The sequence below is a fragment of the Anolis carolinensis genome, chromosome 2, assembly GCF_035594765.1.
Source record: "Anolis carolinensis isolate JA03-04 chromosome 2, rAnoCar3.1.pri, whole genome shotgun sequence".
Classification (NCBI taxonomy): domain Eukaryota; kingdom Metazoa; phylum Chordata; class Lepidosauria; order Squamata; family Dactyloidae; genus Anolis; species Anolis carolinensis.
The window spans coordinates 322,998,101-323,017,731 of NC_085842.1; the positions used below are offsets into that span (position 1 = coordinate 322,998,101).

At 42.6% G+C, this 19,631-nt stretch overlaps 1 protein-coding gene across 2 annotated transcripts in view; it reads right to left on the bottom strand.

The window, feature by feature from the left end:
* The window catches only part of dnai1 (dynein axonemal intermediate chain 1), a 230,483-nt gene that overhangs the window by 157,720 nt on the left and 53,132 nt on the right, over positions 1-19,631 (bottom strand). For both annotated transcript variants that reach the window (XM_062972641.1, XM_008120590.3), the window contains exons 8-10: positions 17,915-17,974; positions 12,262-12,396; positions 1,695-1,779 (exon numbers count right to left, since the gene is read on the bottom strand). In XM_062972641.1, coding sequence (XP_062828711.1) covers positions 1,695-1,779; positions 12,262-12,396; positions 17,915-17,974 — 280 coding nt within the window. The remainder of the gene's footprint in view (positions 1-1,694; positions 1,780-12,261; positions 12,397-17,914; positions 17,975-19,631) is intronic.

A 19,631-nucleotide genomic window follows, 5' to 3' on the forward strand; every position in this document is an offset into this window, starting at 1 on the left:
AATTACTACATAGCATTACTGTGTATTGAACTACTTTTTCTGTCAAATTTGTTGTATAACATGATAAAGTTGGAGGATATTGGACGAACGGATTTTAAGCATATATTTTATGTTTTATATTTTATACTGTATTTAATTGGTTGTAATATATTTTTATATGTTGCTGTTTTTAATGATGTATCGGCATCGAATTGTTGCCAATTGTACGCCGCCCTGAGTCCCTCCGGGTGAGAAGGGCGGGATAGAAATATTTGAAATAAATAAATGTTTTGGTGCTTAATTTATAAAATCATAACCTAATTTAATGTTTAATAGGCTTTTCCTTAATCTCTCCTTATTATCCAACATATTCGCTTATCCAACATTCTGCTGGCCCGTTTACGTTGGATAAGTGAGACTCTACAGTATTTTGTTTATTGGTTAGTCGTCTGATCATATCAATGGCAAAAGGCAAAAGGCAAGACACAATCAACACAAATCCCTATCCTAACACTCCTGCAATAATTAGCTAAATACATTTAAGCACTTGAAACTTGATTAAATAATAGGTTTGCATGCAGAAGGAAGGAAGAGATGAATGAGGAGGGCTGGCTGTATATAATATAACACCATTGTATGATAACTCCACTCATCTCAATTTTCCTAAACTTGTCTCAGTAAAGGGAGGGATGAAGAGACGTCTCCCATTCATTCCACTACCACCACCTTGTGGCTTCATTCTTCACACATTATGTTCTGCTCACCATCATACTTGATTGTGGCCGAACTTTAATGAAGATATTATATTTCTAACTGGTGTTCTTGCTTATCCCAATTCCTTGTAATTATTGTAAGTATCGTCATGATCATCTTTATTTATACCCCATCTTCCCCTCCAAACTGAAACTCAAGGCATCTGTCCTGTTTCGTCTTTCAAGAACAGCCTTAAAACACTGTGGTAAGTAAATGAAAACTGCTTTACTTCAGCAAAAGATAAAGTACAACACATTCAGTGGAATACTGCAAAGGGAAGCAAGGAAGTCTTAGGGCAAACACAGTTCTTAGTCTCTGATAAACTCCCAAATCAAACAACAGTCTTACTTCAGACAAAGAAACAGCAATAAATCCAGATGCAGACTTGAAGCAGGCACCAGGGGAGGGACGGCATTAGAGTCAGTTTATTATCAGCAAGAGCTGGCTGCACCTGCTTCTGCTTTATAGCCCTGAGTTCTCCCCCAGTTGTTAGGGCAGTTCCTAATTACTCAGCTGCATTTCTGGAAGCTATTGTAGCTGAACAACATTTCTACTCTGTTTCCTTTCGCCTCTCCTGAAAAGTGGGAACTTGCAAAATCTCCTCCTCAGATTCCAACTCAACCTCTGATTCATGAACACTCTCCTTCCTCTTCTGAAGGAGATGAATCCCTAACAGCAACTCAATGAGTCAAACAAATATTGTGCCTTCTATCTCTGTGTATCCAGTTTGCATGCCTTTCAAAATGGCACATTTGTATTTAATTAAGTCACGATGCAAAAGGAACCCAGCTCAGTTTGGAGAGTTCTGTTTTATACTGGGTTTCACTAAATCTATGCATTCACTGTTGCCCACAGAAGGGAAAAGGCCAAGGACGTGTTGGTGTCTAAGCACCACCGTCTGGATTCAGTTTGGAAATCAATAGTGGAAGCATGGACTAGGCTGGGTCTCAGGAATGTCCCACCTTGGGCAATGTCATCAAAGATGTTCTGGTTGACCATCCGCTCCATGATCTTTGCAGCTTTGGCCATCTTGGTGATGTCGTCACCCTGTTGACAAAAGGAATACAAAGACAAGAAGCCATGAGACTTTTGACGGGAAGGAAGGAGAAGCAAGAGACCTGGACTCCTTCATGCTCTGCAACTGTCCACCGTGGCTGGTGGCTCCTCTCTGAATGGGACAGTCAAGCCATTCCAGGTTTGGAGGAACTTCACAAGAGCTCTCCAAGGTTCTGGATCTGTTTAGGAACAGGTTTGGTACCATAGAGAGCTCCAACAAAACTTGGATTATGAAGTAGAGCCACATCACCACTCCCATAGTGCTGGGCTTATCTCTGTCTCCAGCACCACTAAGCCATTACCACCATCTAAACACTATACTTCTATGGATGCATCCTAGAATCGCATTGGCTTTTTGAGCTGCTGCATTATACTCTTATCTTGTGGTCAGTCATATATATATTACTATTGCCGAGCTATGGCTATATTACTTCCCTCCATCTGGAAGCTAGACTGCTATGGATGCAGCCTAGAATATCATTGGCATTTTTAGCTGCTGCATCACATCATTGACTCATGTACAGCTTGTGAGCAACCAAGTCTCCTAGGTCCTGTTAATACCGACAGCTGTCAAGTGAAGTGTCACCCATCTCATATCTGCGCATAATGTGTTCTGAAGTGTGACCAATGCAAACCAGACTGGGACATTGACTTCCCTCTGTCTATACACTATACTTCCATGGATGCAGCCTAGAATCACATTGACCACTTGTGGTCTGCTAAGACTCCTAGATCCCTTTTTATGTGGACTGTTTTCCAGTCAGCTGCCACCCATCCTGTTTCTGTGCATTTCATTTTTATTGACTAAGTAGTGTGCCATACATTTCTCCCTGTTGACATTTATTAGATCACACCCTGTCCTCCAATCTGTCCTTTTGCATACTGATCCTGATCGTCTGCAGAATTAGCTCTCTCTCCCAAATTTGGTCTCGCCTGCAAATGCGATTGGCCTGCCCTCCATTCTGAGGTCCATGCCCTTGATAGACATGTGGACCAGCCCCGAAAGTCCAAAACAGGGCCCTGGGAACTGTTCTTCACACTGATGTGGCATTAGGGGTTGTACAGTAGTTATTAGTATGTGGAAGGATGGGTGTTTTGTTTTGTAATTTGTACATAATATATAATGTGACTAGCTTTGCCCGGCCACGCATTGCTGTGGCTTATGGGAATCATTTGTTGGCCAGGTGAAATAGCAGTGAATAGCCTTGCAGCCTCAAAGCCTGGCCGTTTTCTGGAGTAGTTGGAGTCACAGCCTCAATCAAAGAAGCCTGGCTACTTCCTTAGAAGGGGAATCATTAATTGGCCAGCTTGAATTGCACTGAATAGTCTGCAGCTTAAAAGCCTGGCCGCTTTCTTCATAGGGCATCCTTGCTAGGCCAGGTTGAATGGGACCGAGTAGCCTTGTGGCTTCAAAGCCTGGGGGTTTTTCACCTAGGGGAAATCTTGGTTGGCCAGGTTGAATAACACTGAATAGCCTTGCTACTTGCAAACCTAGCCGCTTTCTACCTTTGAATAGTTTGAATAGCAATTAATTGTCTCAGTGTAACAGGTATGAATGCTGCAATTAGGCACCTTGATTAGCATTTAATGGCCTTGCAGATTCAAAGCCTGGCTGCTTCCTGCCTGGGAGAATCCTTTGTTGGGAAGTGTTAGCTGGCCCTGATTGTTTCCTTTCTGGAATTCCCAATTTCCCTGTTTACAGAGTGCTGCTCTTTATTTACTGTCCTGGTTTTAGAGATTATATTGTTCTGTATTATTATACCACAGTAATTATTACATATTATATTTATAACTAGCTGTGCCCGGCCACGCGTTGCTGTGGCAAAGTGGTGGTGGTATTGGTTAAAAATTGTTGTGTAATTTTTATTTGACGTTATTTGCATTTTTTAAATTAATTTTATTGTAAGTTATCTTTTTTTTATTATATTTTATTATTTTCTTGTATTGTTTTTAGTTATTTTCTGTTATTATAGTATTTTATTGTATTAATTTTTTAGTGTTTTTTATTATTTTTATTGGGTTGCTAGGAGACCCAGTTGGAGGAGCTTAGCCTTCTAACTGGCAGCAATTGGATAAAAGCAATTATTCCTCTCCCTCTAATTAGGACTTTATTTTTCTTTTCTTTTTGTTGTATCAACCTAGAGGCGTGGATGATGGGTTGTGTTGTCAAATTTCGAGGTTGGGGGGCCTGTAGTTTTGTTGTTTTGTGGGTTGCCGTGATGCCATCACTCTTTTATATATATAGATGTTATATTATCTACTTAGAATTGGATTATATCAGGCCCCTTCTACACAGCCGTATAAATTCCACACTGAACTGGATTATATGGCAGTGTGGACTCAAGATAATCCAGTTCAAAGCAGATACTGTGGATTATGTTCCTTGGCATTCTGGGTTATATAGGTGTGTGGAAGGGCCTAGAGTCTAGACTGCCATATAATCCAGTTCAAATCGGATAAACTGTATTTTATAGGCAGTGTGGACGAGGCCTAAGTGTACTCTTCCTGTGCCCTGGGTGCCATCTTGGCTGAGGGAGTTGCTAGGACACAAAGGGGGCGGGGCCTAAAGGCAGCAAGTGTGGGGGGGGGGGGGCTAAAGGCAGTGGGGCCTACCTTTCTGACTGGCAGTTAGGAGGAGAAAGGCTCTTCCTCATCCTCTGTAATTTGGACTATTTTTATAGGTTTTTTTAATTGAAAGACATAGATTGGATGACTGTATCTTTTGTGGCCAAATTTGGTGTGATTGGGTTCAGTGGTTTTGTCGTTTACTCCATAGTAAAAGTCACATTACATTTTTATTCAGTGGTTTTGTTGTTTACTCCATAGTAAAATGTCACATTACATATACAGTAGAGTCTCGCTTATCCAACGTAAATGGGCCGGCAGAATGTTGGATAAGCGAATATGTTGGATAATAAGGAGAGATTAAGGAAAAGCCTATTAAACATCAAATTAGGTTATGATTTTACAAATTAAGCACCAAAACATCATGTTATACAACAAATTTTACAGAAAAGGTAGTTCAATACACAGTAATGCTATGTAGTAATTACTGTATTTACGAATTTAGCACCAAAATATCATGATATATTGAAAACATTGACTACAAAAATGCGTTGGATAATCCAGAACGTTGGACAAACGAGTGTTGGATAAGTGAGACTCTACTGTAGATAGACAGATAGATAGATAGATAGATAGATAGATAGATAGATAGATAGATAGATAGATAGATAGATGATAGATTGGGGATGGCATTTAATTTTGCTGTATGGTATACAATGACAAAAAAGTTATTCTATTCTAGGTTGTTGTGATGTTTTTGGGCTGTATGTCCATGTTCCAGGAGAATTGTCTCCTGATGTTACAGCCCAAGAACTCACAGCAATCCAGTTATTCTGGCCATGAAAGTTTTCAACAACACATTTATTCTATTCTGTTCCTGTGGACAGAAAAGTCTGGTGTCCCACTTGAGGCTACAGGAGCAGACTTTCTTCCAACAAGAAGAGAAGACAAAAGTTCCCATGAAGAACGGTGGCTTGGGGAAAAATGCCTCGAATCCAGCCTTCTTTCTGCACGCAGGGACTTCTTCCCATTAAAGGATGCTCAGCCATGTGAGGCCGCAATATGCGCTCTGTGACGGCACATGCTGATCCTATTAAGGAGAGCGAGGAAGGGATGCTCGGAAGAATTAAGCAGAACAATTAAAACGAGCAGGAACCGCCCAGGCACCAAACCCAAGGCACCAGGAGGGGAACTGTATACTATACTCCCCGTGAAGCTTAAAGTAAATAAACTAAAACAAAACTAGTGCCTTTTTTTTCAAAATGGAAAGGAATTTTTTGGAAGCTGTATTATAAGAGCAGGAACCCTTAAATGAATCTATTGCACTTTATCTATTTACGAATTTGTAACTCATAATGTCCACCTTGCTTATCCACTATTGCAACCTCATTTATCAGTCACCTCGTGTTTACAATATTTATATGGTGCACCTTACCCAGTCTACTTTTACAACCTCTCCGTTTTAATCCATGTTTTTATTAGTTCTTGTCATTTGTTTTTATTGGCTAATGTTTAAATTTTTATAATTCTGCATGTTTTTTGTCTATTGTTGTGTTTTATATTGCTATTGTTTTTATTCGGGCTTGGCCCCATGTTAGCCGCCCTGAGTCCCCTTTGGGGAGATAGAGGCGGGGTATAAAAATAAAGTTATTATTATTATTATTATCATTGTTTTTAATTCAATGTTTTAATACTGCGTTGTGTTTTTTCGGTTATTGTGTATATATTATTATTGGTTTTTGTTATTGTTCTTTGATGTTTCATATTTTATCTTTGTTTTGTATCTGATTTTGCTGTAAGCCGCCCCGATTCCCCTTCGGGGGAGATGGAGGCGGGATATAAATAAACTTATTATTATTATTATTATTATTATTATTATTATTAACCCCGGTGGCGAAGTGTGTTAAAGCACTGAGCTGCTGAACTTGCAGACCGAAAGGTCCCAGGTTCAAATCCCGGGAGCAGAGTGAGTGCCCACTGTTAGCTCTAGCTTCTGCCAACCTAGCAGTTCAAAAAAAAGCAAATGTGAGTAGATCAATTGGTACCGCTCCAGCGGGAAGGTAATGGCGCTCCATGCAGTCATGCTGGCCACATGACCTTGGAGGTGTCTATGGACAATGCCGGCTCTTCGGCTTGGAAATGGAGATCAGCACTAACCCCCAGAGTAGGACGGGACTGGAATTGGCAACAGGCATCTCTTTGCCCCTGAGCAGTGATTACAAGAAACATCCTTAGAAACCATTTGTTAGGAAAGTCAGCTCTATGGAGTCATCTCCATCATCATCATCATCATATGTACCCATAGTCATGTGTACATATTATCATCAAGACAAAGAAAGGATTCCCTGAAATGCACAGGTAAGAGGCCACTACAGCTAGAAATGCAAACCAAAAGTATGCACTATACAACAGTCATTAAACCAAAATATAATCCATGTGTTACCAACACATATACATTCATAGAAAGTAAAACTCTGTATTCAGAGAAAGTAAAATTCTTATATTCAGAGTTTGTGAGTCCAATGCCCACCAGAGTTCATGTTCCACATGGAGGACTGTATCAATCTCTAATTGTGAGTCCAAATTTAAACGTCCAAGTAAGTGAATCCTTTTATGACACCCGATATTTTAAACAAGTCCAAGATTGGTCACCATCCACGACAGAGTTTTACTTTCTATGAATGTATATGTGTTGGTAACACATGGATTATATTTTGGTTTAATGACTGTTGTATAGTGCATACTTTTGGTTTACATTTCTAGCTGTAGTGGCCTCTTGCCTGTACATATCATCATCATCATCATCATCATCATCATGTGTACCCCAGTTTTCTCTCAGGACAAAAACTCAAACCTGCTCATAATTTTAAAACTGACAAAATATAAATATGGCATCAAAATAGAATTAAATGTTACAATTATTCTAAAAAAATCAAATTAAAAATCTCATTAAAACAAATTTTAAAAAACAACTCAAACACCATGCAACTCTTAATACTAGGAAGTTCTTCCTAATATTTAAGTGGAATCACCTTTCTTTTTATTTTGGGTCCATTTCTCCCTTGAGAATTTTCCAAAAGGTGAAATAGAATATGTAATTTGTTTCCCCGTTGTGGATTTTTATAACTATTATATTCCATTGCACTTTGGGGAAAAAATCCGCTTCTTCTTCTATGAAATGGCGTTGGCTGCCCTGCCCTGTTTGCCTGGCTGGGTTGTCAAAGGCCCTGATTCTGCAGGAAAACTCCCAGCCACTCCAAGGAAATTAAATTGAATCAAATGAAACCAAGTAGAAGACTGAAGCCAAGCAGGATGCCTCCATAGAGGGGAAACTCTCCATCTGAGACGCCTGGACACTCTTCTTTCCAGGTGTGACTTATTCTGTCTCCTCCTGAAACGAATCTCCGGAGGGATCGAGGGAGGCCATTCATCTCCTTTTAAGACCCATTTGGGATTGATTTTCCCAGCAAGGCTTGCTGACTCGCGGGCTCTCAGAGCAAGGAGTGGCTTAACAGCAGACTGATTCCTTCCTTCTGGGGATTTCTAGCCATATTATTTTATACAACGGCAGTAACATTAATGAGAGCATCCGGGAGGAGTGCGTAATGGTCCGGAGCCGGGAAAACAAATGTTTCTGGTCCAGCCATGATATCTGTTTTCTCAATAAAAGCACATGTTTATCTGGCTCTCTTTGCCACATAGAATTTTCATTTCGTTGGTTTCCAATTACCCTGAAATGAACAAACTACTGAGATAAACAGTATCCCCAAAGCTGGGATCTCTGAGAGGGTGGTGTGGAAAGAGCTCACATTACCCACAAACAAACGGGATACATGTGTTGTCAAAGGCTTTCATGGTATGGAGAAACTAAGCTGCCCCTGATTGATTGGTGTCAGAACAGTAAATAAGAAGCAACACTCTGAAAACAGAGGAGTTCCAGACATGAAGCAATCAGGAGCAGCTAATGACTCTGAGCAAAGGATGCCCCCAGGCAGGAAGAAGCCAGGAGATGAAGCTATTCAATGCTAATCGAGGTGATTCACTACAACATTCACACTGGCCTCTAACTGAGAAGAGTTCTTCTCTCACCCTGGACTTTCCACAGATATATAAAGCTTCCTTGCTTAGTTTCTCCATACCTCACAACCTCTGAGGATGTCTGCCATAGATGTGGGCGAAACGTCAGGAGAGAATACTTCTGGAACATGGCCACACAGCCCGGAAAACATACAACAACTCAGACGGGATACAGCCAAGACATTTCAAAGAGGATGCTATTTTTTTTGTTATTTTGACAAGGGCCAAGATGTCAATTTGAAAATGTTTCCAAAGCCAACATTGTCTTAAACTTTAGTGCTAAAGATTTTGTCTGAGCCCTCCAACAGGTCACCCGTTGCAGAGCTGCTCTAGTTACGACTCAGAAAACCCAGGGTGAGAAGCTCTCTTTCGAGGGCATGGCTAAGCATCAGTTTGTTGGATTTACATGTTTGATTTACATTCCTGAGCAAGATCCAAGGCATTTACCTTCCATCAGGGAAAAGCACTTTGGCTATGGCGAATGATGCTAGGAGGAATGAAACCACATGGGCAGGAAATGGTCACCAGTGAGAACCATGTCAGAAATACAACGCAGTATGTCTCACAAACACACACACACACACTTGCGCAGGATACCTGGAACCATTGATAACACTTTGTAACACAATTTTTGTTCCTTGGTTTCAAATGTCATCTCCTAATTGGCTCTATCACAAAAACAGGGGGAAAGTTTGTTAAACTGCAAAAACTTTGTTTTTGAGGGATGGACATCCTGCTCTAGTTTTTCAATGAATATCTCATTGAGTCTCAATCAACTCAACCTAGTTTGTGGCAGCCACAAAGACAAAGTTTCTGGAGTGGAACAACTACCGTTGAGGCTCGGCTCCCTTTTGAGCCTCAGAAACCTGTTTCCCCAATAATGGATTCTGAGGAGAAGAGAGGAGAACGAACAGACGTTTATTTTGCAAAACAAAGCGAGAATGCCACATGGGATGCAACCTCAGTTAGGTTTTTATACATTTTTCAGGGAAATTTCACACCTCTGTGTTTTGCTGTTCTCAGCCCTTTGTCCTTTCATCTGGTCTTGAAATGTTTATCAATACCATTCAAGACAAATGTCCGGTCATTTGGTGTTTGTGGCAAACCCTTCTTTCAACTGCCGTTTGTGTTACTTATTTTCAAAGACACTAAAGCTATCTCCGGTTAATGTATAAGACACTAAAGCTATTTTCCTGATCAACCTATGGCTATTTATTAATAAAATTCAATCAAATTCAATCAGGCCCCTTGTGTCCCTTCACTACTTTTGAAGCAAGGACCTCACAATTAAACAGGAAACAACATTTTCAAACCAGGAGCATACAATTTTTCTAATTTTGTTGCATAATGAAATCACGAACTCTACATTTTGCCTACACTTTGGGCTGGAGGGCTTAGAGAGGCCTACAAACACTACAAGGGGAAATGTTTTTTGAGTAAGTGAATCCATAGATATTGAGTCCGAGGATAAGGGGATCCTACAGTACATGTTTCCTTCATATATGACTGAAGGAAAATACACTGGCAGCAGATGCCTTCCACGTTAGGAGGAAAATAAAGCCAATCTGGGTTTTAGTCTGAACTTCCAAGGAGTTACCCAAAGTGCTGAATCATCTCCTTCCCCAAATTATTTAAACTTCAGCCTAAAACCCAGAATGGGTTTAGCATAAGAAAAGGTTGAGAGGAGACATGAGAGCCATGTATACATTTGTGAAAGTATGTCATAAAAAGCTCCACTGGCTGCCGATCAGTTTCTGAGATGGAAACCTTTAAGGTGGTCTGACTTGCAAAGTAAATTGCTGTTTTCTCCACTATGCGCAGCCTCATGAGGAACACCGTTTATATGACAGAACATCAGGCTCACGAAAACGTAGCAGGACTGAATAATGGTCCCATGCAGAGAGCAGTCAACCAAGACTTTACTTTTCTGGGGATGTGAAGTCTTCTTTGACCTTGCACCAGCCCCATTCACTGGACACAAAGGGCCATCAAAGGCTTCCCAACTAGGCAGGTGCCTTGCCCAAGCAACCATGGACATTTCTGGCCCTGGTCCAGCTTGCCTTCACTCGCTGCTGCCTGGGTTTCGTAGCCCAATTTGTCCTCAGCCGACATGACCGAGGGCTGCTTCTGTGGATATATGTGGATCTCAAGAGCAGGCAATCACCCTTTCTGCCCCATTGCTCTTTTGGCAACTACTGATGCACATTAATTTTTGCAAGTTGTTGAGGCATTGCCTCCTCTCAGTGAGTGACGACTATGCACATTGGAGTCACAGGAGCCAGAAGAGACCCCAAGCACCATCTAGTTCCAACTCAGGCACCGTCCAAACTGACGGCCACCCAGCCTCCGTTTAAAGATCTAAGAGAATGAGACCTTACTGGATTCCCAGGCGGCAGCAGATTCCTGGTCCCGCAGTTTTGGATGTCAAATGTGTAGGTGGCATCTCTTTTCCTGAAGCTTGAGTCCATTGCCCCATGGTGTCCAAGTCTAGAACATCATTAAACACCATGAGCCACAGACCGCCAGTCCATATCCATCCAGGAATGAGGATACATGGCTCAACCAATCTGGGGGTCTTAGTGGCCCACAAGTTGAACATGAGTCAAGAGTGTGATGCAGCAGCTGAAAAGGCCAATGGGATTTCGGGCTGCATCAGAAGGAGTTGTGTCCAGGTAAAAGGAAGTCCTGGTGCCTCTCTCTTCTGCTTTGGTCAGGTCTCTTGACCTGGACCTACACTGTATCCAATTCTGGAGAAAGCAATTTAACAAGATATTGACTCTAAGCTGGAAAGTGTCCAGAAGAAGAGGACTAAAATGATCAAAGGTCTGGAGACCATGAATAATCCCTCTGAGGACTGTCTTAAAGAGCTAGGTCTGTTTAGCATCAGAAGAGAAGGTGGAGAGGAGACATGAGAGCCATGGATCAATATGTGAAAGGGTGCCATAAGGAAGAGGGAACAGACTTGTTTTCTGCTTTACTGGAAACTAGGGCGCAGTGGAGCCATGGGCCTTCAAGAAACAGCTGAAGATGTACCTTTGCTCACTGACTTTTGAGGAGGAGGAGGAGGAGGAGGAATAGATGGTAATACTACCATTAGAGCTCTGATTAGTAGCTACCACCCGTATCCATGCCCTGTTCGCCCCACCAGTTCAATAGACATCTTGAGCAATTATCCATCTATTTGTCCCTAAGGAACTGGGAAAATGATGCTTCTGTTTAATGTTTGATGTTTTGTTCTATTTCTGATATAACAGGTTGTGTTTTTAATTTTAATTGTTAACTCATAATTTGTTTTTATATGTTGGGTTGTCAATATTTCGTTATTATGTGTTCAGGCATTGAATGTCTGCCTTTTATGTTTAGAATCTGCCCTGATCCCCTCCGGGGAGACCGATATGGTGGTGCAGCATGTTAAAGCGCTGAGCTGCAGCACTTTCAGACCGAAAGGTCACAGGTTCGAATCCAAGGAGCGGAGTGGGCGCCTGCTGGAAGCTCCAGCTTCTGTCCACCTAGCAGTTCGAAAACATGCAAATGTGAGTTGATCAATAGGTACTGCTCCGGCGGGAAGGTAACGACACTCCATGCAGTCATGCCAGTGACCACATGACCTTTGAGGCGTCCAAGAACAACGCTGGCTCTTCGGCTTAGAAATGGCGATGAGCACCAACCCCCAGAGTCGGACACGACTGGACTCAACGTCAGGGGAAATCTTTACCTTTACCTATTACTACTACTACTACTATTATGTAAGCCTCTTTGAGTCTCCTCGTGAAGATAAAAAGTGGGTATAATAAACATAATAAACATAACAACAACAACAACAACAAGTACCTCAGATTCCAGCGAAGTCAGCTTCCTTCCCCGTATCAGGTCCTCCTTCTTTGTCACCGGAGCCTTTTGCTTCTCTTTCTCCTTCGACTTCTCCAGCTTCTCGAGCTCCTCCATGTAGGCGTCGTAGATTTCCCACTAAGGAGGAAGGTCAAGAGCAGGTAAGCCTGAATAAGAGTTGCAAGAAAATCAGATCTGAAAGCATGGCAACGAAAATAACTGGTGACACCCACCATTAGTCCTAATTCATGTACACTAGAGTGAGGAGCCACTCCATCTTGGTTGGAAAAAAACAAAAAAAAGTACAGAAGACTGTGATAACTTCAGAAGATATGATTACAAAGGCAAGCATGGGCAAACTTCGGCACTTCTTCCAGGTCAGTGGTCCTCAACCTGAGTTCCCCAGATGTTTTTGGCCTACCACTCCCAGAAATCCCATCCAGTTTACAATTTGTTAGGATTTCCGGGAATTGAAGGCCAAAAACATCTGGGAACCCCAGGTTGAGAACCACTGCTCCAGGTGTTTTGGACTTCAGCTGTTAGGAATTGTGGGAGTTGAAGTCCAAAACACCCGGAGGGCCGAAGTTGGCCCATGCCTGCACCAAGGCAGAAAGAAGGCAACAAGTAAAGCCACGGCGGCATACATCCATCAGCAGGAGCAGCAATAAACTGGAATTTTGGAATCTGTTGTGACTCAGCCACAGCATAGCCAGTGAGGATGAAGAAGGGGATTCTGGGTTTCAGATACAAGAAATAGATGATGGGATGCAGGATGAATTTCAGGAGGATAGCATGGGAATAATACAGGCTGATTCAGAGGCTCGAGAAATGCAGCTTGAGCAGAATGAACTGTTCACCCCACAGGCCATAGATAACAGCCAGAATGACATTCCCATGGGAATTAATGAGCAGGAGATGTCTCAAGCCCTGATGTCTTCAGCCCCGGTTCAGGTGCAAGATAATGAGGGCCCTGAATTATCTAGGGCGGACTGGTTGTTATGGAAGGGAGTTCACCCTCGTAGGAGTGTGCGATTGGCGGAGAAGAGAGAGACCTCCACAGGAAAAAGAAATGCATTTCTGGGGTGCTTTTAAAAGTGTGTGTTTGGAAATAGATTTTTGTCAAAGCAAATTCTCACTTCATCTGAGTGGATGTTTCTGCTTCATGTCTAGAGAAGATTTCTGTTCCTGGATCTTTGAAACCTTTGGGCCTTTGTTCTTTGGGATCTATCGTTTACTGTTTGGCTAATGGACTTGTGGATTATTATGGCTTATGAACTATTGGATTTCTATTGACTTTTTTTACTGCCTGCTTTGATTTGCATCTGCTTTTGCTCAATAAAACTACAAAAGACAATCTCCCGTGTGTGGTTGGTGTCTATAGCAAGGTGAACTATTCTGAGGCGCGACAATCTATCCAAGAGAGAGCAAAGATGGAGGGAAACGGGATGGGGAACTGGTGGCAAGACCATACAGGAAAGCAGGAGCAAATTGGGAAGGAGGAGGGAGGCAGAAGGACGGGCAAGGAGAACTGGTTTAGAAGGAAGGCGCATAAGGTTAGAGCCCAACTGCTGCATGCATCTGCCAGTTTTACTTCCTTCACAAACCATGTCCTTTCCACCTCCTTCATGACAGGTATTTCTTCAACCTGAAGCAATGTTTCTCAGCTCAGGTCTCCAAGCAGTATTAAAAAAAACTATCTATAGTATGAGCAATACTTGCAATAAACAGCCAACGCAGGAGCTTCCTTTATCTTTTGCTGCAGATATTTACAGTACTCACAGCTCTCTCCAGCATCCTCCAATTTATTATTTATCCACCACATTTATTATTTATTTATTATTATTTACCATACTTTTACCCCGCCCTTCTCACCCCGGAGGGGACTCCGAGCGGCTTAACAACATGGCAATAATTCAATGCCGTTTAAAACAATGACAAAGAATTACAGAAATCACGTGATCCAAAAGCAAGGTCCAGGGCGTTCCACTGGTGAAATTCCAAGTCTTTCATGTCTATTGCTGCACCAGGTTTTCAAAAGCTTAGTCAAAGAGCCATGTCTTCACATTCACTGGGGAGGGAGTTCCATAGTCGCGGGGCCACCACCGAGAAGGCCCTGTCTCTTGTCCCCGCCAGCTGTGCCTCCGAAGCAGGCGGGACCGAGAGCAGGGCCTCCCCAGATGATCTGAAACTCCGAGATGGTTGATAGGAAGAGATACATTCGGACAGGTATCACTGTCGCACCTCAGCGCTGGTTCACTTTGCTACACACACACACTCCACCACAGCAGGCTTGAGTTTTTCAGTTTATTGATAAAGAATAGCAAAACTTAATAAAAAACAGTAAAAAAAAAGCAATAATCCAATTGAGAACAATCCATAAAACTGTCACACCTCAGATTAGCTTGACCTTGCTATATACACCAAACTGCACACAGGTTGAAGTCTTTTCAGTTTATTAGAAAATAGAAGATAAAAAAAGTTCTTTAAAAGCAAACGTAAAGTTCCAAAAGATTGTTGCAAAATAAACCCATGGAGAATAACTCCAGAAATCACAAGGAATAAATAAAGTCCCAATAGAGCATGACAAAGTCCCAAGAACATGAACACAGAGGCTGCAAGATAATCCAAGAAAACAGGAGCTTGCTTCTTGGTAGAACGAAAGTTGCTTTGACAAAGGTTTGTCTCCAAACACATTGCTTTAATACCCTTTGCAAAACATGAAAGCATTTCTTTGGCCTCTGACTTCCTTCTTGTTTGCTAGTCTCACACTCCTCCGAACGCTGAATTCCAAACGGTCAGCTTCATCCAAGGATGCTGTTTCATCAAGGTCAGCCTGCTCATTAGTGTCAGCCTGCTTGCTATCAGACTGAAAACTATCCTCCTTTTCTAAATCAATTTGCACCTGGCTAGTTTCAGTATCATCAACATCATTCCCTGCTGTGGGAAAAACTCTCTGTTCCTCATCTTCTACAACAGGGACATTTTGAACCTGATTTTGAATCTGAATCCCATAATCCCCATCAGAGTCAATCTGAGGTTCCAGCTGAGTCACAACAAAAACACAGTTCAGCGTATTCGTAGATAAAAGTACAGAGATCCAAGAATAGCAAGGCAATTCCAAAGAAACCAGAAAACATGAGCTTCAAAATATAGTCCAAACATGAGACTAGGCATGAACCAAAACTAAGCAAGAGTTGAATCTTCAACAGCGATGTCGCTCTGACTGAAATCTTTCCAAATTACATCTCCTTTAAAACCTTCCTGCAAGCTAGAAACACATTCCTCTGAGCTCTAGGCCCCCCACACTTGCCTCCAATTCTCACAGAGTGTCTGGGGCCTGATCTCAGATTTAGACAGGAATCCCTGTCTAACATAAATTCATCCCCCTCATTCCCATCTGGGCTTTGTTGATATTGACAATTCTCAGACTCCGGTGAAAGGTCATCCTTATCACAAACTTTCGCAGCATCTCTGTCAGAGTATTTGCAGCGCAGCAGTAGTTGGATGGAAGCAGTGGAACGCAGAACGAAGAGACACTCAGAGACGTTGGTAAAACTATTTACAAAGTTTTACTGTATGCAGCAGTAATCAACACAAACAGACTTGCAGACAACAAATGAACACAGGGCTGTTCTGTTCTCCAACAGAACTTGACTCGAATTCTAGGCAGACAGAACTTTTTTGTGTGTGTGTGTCAGGAGCAACCGGAGTTGCTTCTGGAGTGAGAGAATTGGCCGTCTGCAAGGACGTTGCCCAGGGGACGCCCGGATGTTTTGATGTTTTTACCATCCTTGTGGGAGGCTTCTCTCATGTCCCCGCATGGAGCTGGAGCTGATAGAGGGAGCTCATCCACACTCTCCCCAGGTGGGATTCCAACCTGGCAGCTTTCAGGTCAGCAACCCAACCTTCAAGTCACTTAGTCCACTACGCCATCTGGGGGCTCCAGAACTCAACTGAACTGACGCAATCGGTATGCACAAACACTTGTGTCTGGATATTTCCTAGTTCCAGCCACACATCAAGGTCATCATAGCTTCTTGCCAATTAACTCTTTCCACATTATGGTACAAACTGGATGATGCAATCAGTTGCAATACAAGCATGGCACAAATTGCATTTAAACACTATCAATACACAAATCCCACATTAACAATCTCTCAGAGGTATCCACATTCCCTGGTTTTGTCTGTTTTTCTAAGCCATCAAAACTTTCTGATTCCACCTGCATTTCAGAAACGTCAACATTCCCAGGGACAGACTTCTGTTTAAACTGCTGTTCCACATTTCCTAGAACAGACTGCTCAAACCCAAATCCCCTTTCAAATCCCCCTTCATCATCAGACTGAACCACACCAATCACATCACCCGATAGCAACTTATTCTGTTGGTGTTCTTATGTGCATTGCATGATGCGGTGTTCCGTTCATGCTCTCATTCTCTCATACACCTGATGCAAAACCTAACTTCAGGGTTTCATTCTCCTCCTGCTTCATCACAGTGACTCAGCAATTACAACGCTTAAAGTAACTCAGCATTTTACCTTCAAAATAGGTTAGTATATTTTAAACTCCAACACTTTATCCAGAAACATGCAAATTGCGGTGAGTTCTTATGGAAGAGAACACTGAACAAATCCTGACCAATTTACATAGGACAAATTCAGCCAATGCAATTGTTTCCTGAAGGGAGAAAAGCATGTTCCGGTGGGCCCTCAGTATCCACTGGGGTTTGGTTCCAGGACTCCCGTGGATATTGAAATCCATGGAGGTTCAAGTCTCATCGTATCACAAGGGCACAATACAAATGGCCTGACACATGGAGTCATAAAACCCTTGTTCTTGTGGAAGTGACTCTATTCGTTCCAATTAAGGAACCATGTATCCAAAAGTGCAGTTGTTGTGGTCTTCTGCTCAAACAACAAAGCATGCAGGCTTTTGTTATTTCCCAAATGAGCAGGAAGGCTTTTCTTTCTCCTTTGTTGCAGCAGTAGACAAAGTGTATACAAACTTCCTCACTAGCACAGCAGCAATTCTCCAAAACACTCTCCAAACCACCATCAACCTTCATCAAATTTACTCAGTATAACTACAACCTATTATACTATTTATCACCACACCTTAATTACAGCAGCTTAACTTTTTTACGGGTTGTTAGGACAGAGGTATTAACTCTGCTATCACTTAGAAAATACCAGGTAATTTCCAAATCCTGACATCTTCTAACAAAGTTAGGTGCCTGTCCTTTTTGTCTGTCTACTCCAGTGATTCTCCACCTGGGCTCCCCAGATGTTTTTGGCCTTTAGCTCCCAGAAATCCCAGCTGGTTTACCAATTGTTAGGATTTCTGGGAGCTGAAGGCCAAAAACATCTGGCAACCCAGGTTGAGAACCACTGATCTACTCCTCTATCTGAGATGTTACCTTTTTCAAGCCTTGCCCGCGCCTCCTGCATCTTTTCTCTCTTTCCTACCATAGGCTCATATATAGCACTGGATACGCTGCACTTAACTCTGCTACAGATTCCAAATATTCCTATAATGAGCATAGAGGGAAATGATAGTTCCTCACCCTTTTGCATTGCCCGGCCTTGGATGAGACGCTTGGGCCACCTAAACCTGCCCAGTGCTAATGCACGTGGTTTATCAGGTGGAGCATTTACCTGGTTGGCGGTGTCAGAGAAGGTGGCTCGGGGTGGAGGCTCCATCTGACAGGCCCGGTCCTGGAAGGAAACATTTTCAACAGAGCGCAATTAATATTTATTATTTATTTACAGTATTTATATTCCGCCTTCTTTCTCACCACAAAGGGGACTCAGGGCAGATTGCAATGAACATATATATGGCAAACATTCAATGCCATCAGACAAACAACATACAGTATAGACACACACAGAGGCAATTTAACATTTCCAGCTTCATGAGGGTATGCTCGATTCCGGCCACAGGGGGAGCTGTTGCTTCACTGTCCACGAGTGACATCGAGTGCTGTACTTCCTCATTCCTTTCCGTGTGCTGCTGGCAGTTTTATGGTGTTGTAAATTAGTTAAATTAGCCTCCCCGCATAAAGCATACCTAAATTTCCTAGTTGACAGATGCAACTGTCTTTCGGGATGATTAGGTAAACAGCAAGCCGGGCTATTTAATGGTCGGGTACTTAACCCGACCCGGGCTTCGAATTCATAACCTCTCAGTCAATAGTGATTTATTGCAGCGGTAACTAGCCAGCTGCGCCACAGCCCGGGTGCCACATATGGCGGCTGGTCGAGGATATCTCTCCCCAAAAGCTATTGTAAAGAGGCTTCATGGAGCAGGTGCTAATTGCCGGGGAAAGGTGAGTGCATTTAAAGTCTGGAAGGCTGGGGGGGGGGGAGGGAAAGGGGGGCAGCGGATAATATTTTTTTCTCGAGCTGTGAGGAGAGGTGGGTAAGAAATAAAATTATCATCATCATCATCATTTGATACACAACCAGATGAGTACACAGCAAACAAGATCCCTGTGCTGGCTGTAGTATTGGATCACACACTGGACACTTCCCAAGGGTCTAGGACTATGTGATGTATCGGTGAACAATGGGTGGCCTTTTGCACCTGACAGGTGGTCATTTTGTCAGCACCAATTGTGTTTAAGTGCAGGCCAAGGTCTTGAGGCACTGCGTCCAGTGTGCCGATCACCACTGGGACCCTCTTGATTGGCTTGTGCCAAAGTCTTTGCAATTTGATCTCTTTTCCAGTTGCTTCTCATCGATCATTCTGTCACCTGGGATTGCAACATCCACAATCCATACTTTGCTTTTTAACAGGATTGTGAGGTCAGGAGTCTTGTACCCCAAAACTCTGTCCGCTTGAATTCGGGAGTCCCAGAGTAGTTTGACATGTTCATTTTCTGTAACTTTTCAGGACTGAAAAAGTTGTGATCCCACAGTTCTTTGTCACAGGCAGGTGGTCTTGGTTCCAATGGATCATCTGAGCAACAGTATTGTGTCTCTGCTTGAAGTCCCTCTGCACAATCTTCTTGCAGCAGCTGAGTTGTGATCTATTGTTTTATCTGCTTCCTTACAGAGCCTACACTTGGAATTTGTTGTCAACTTTTCAATTCTGGCTTTGATGGCATTGGTTATAACGGTTTGTTCTTGAGCTGCAAGAATCAGGCCTTCGGTCTCCTTTTTCCAAGTTCCATTTGTGAGCCACATCCATGTTTTTTCCTTGTCTGTTTTGCTCTCAATGTTTGCCAGGAACTGTCCCTGGAGAGCCTTCTTTGGCCAGTTTTCTCTTGGGCTCTGCATTGTATTTCTACAGTCTTCACTCTTTATCTTTTGCACTTTAAGCAGTTTTCTCCTCTTGACTTCCACCAATGTTGGTTCTTGACTGTCTTTCCCA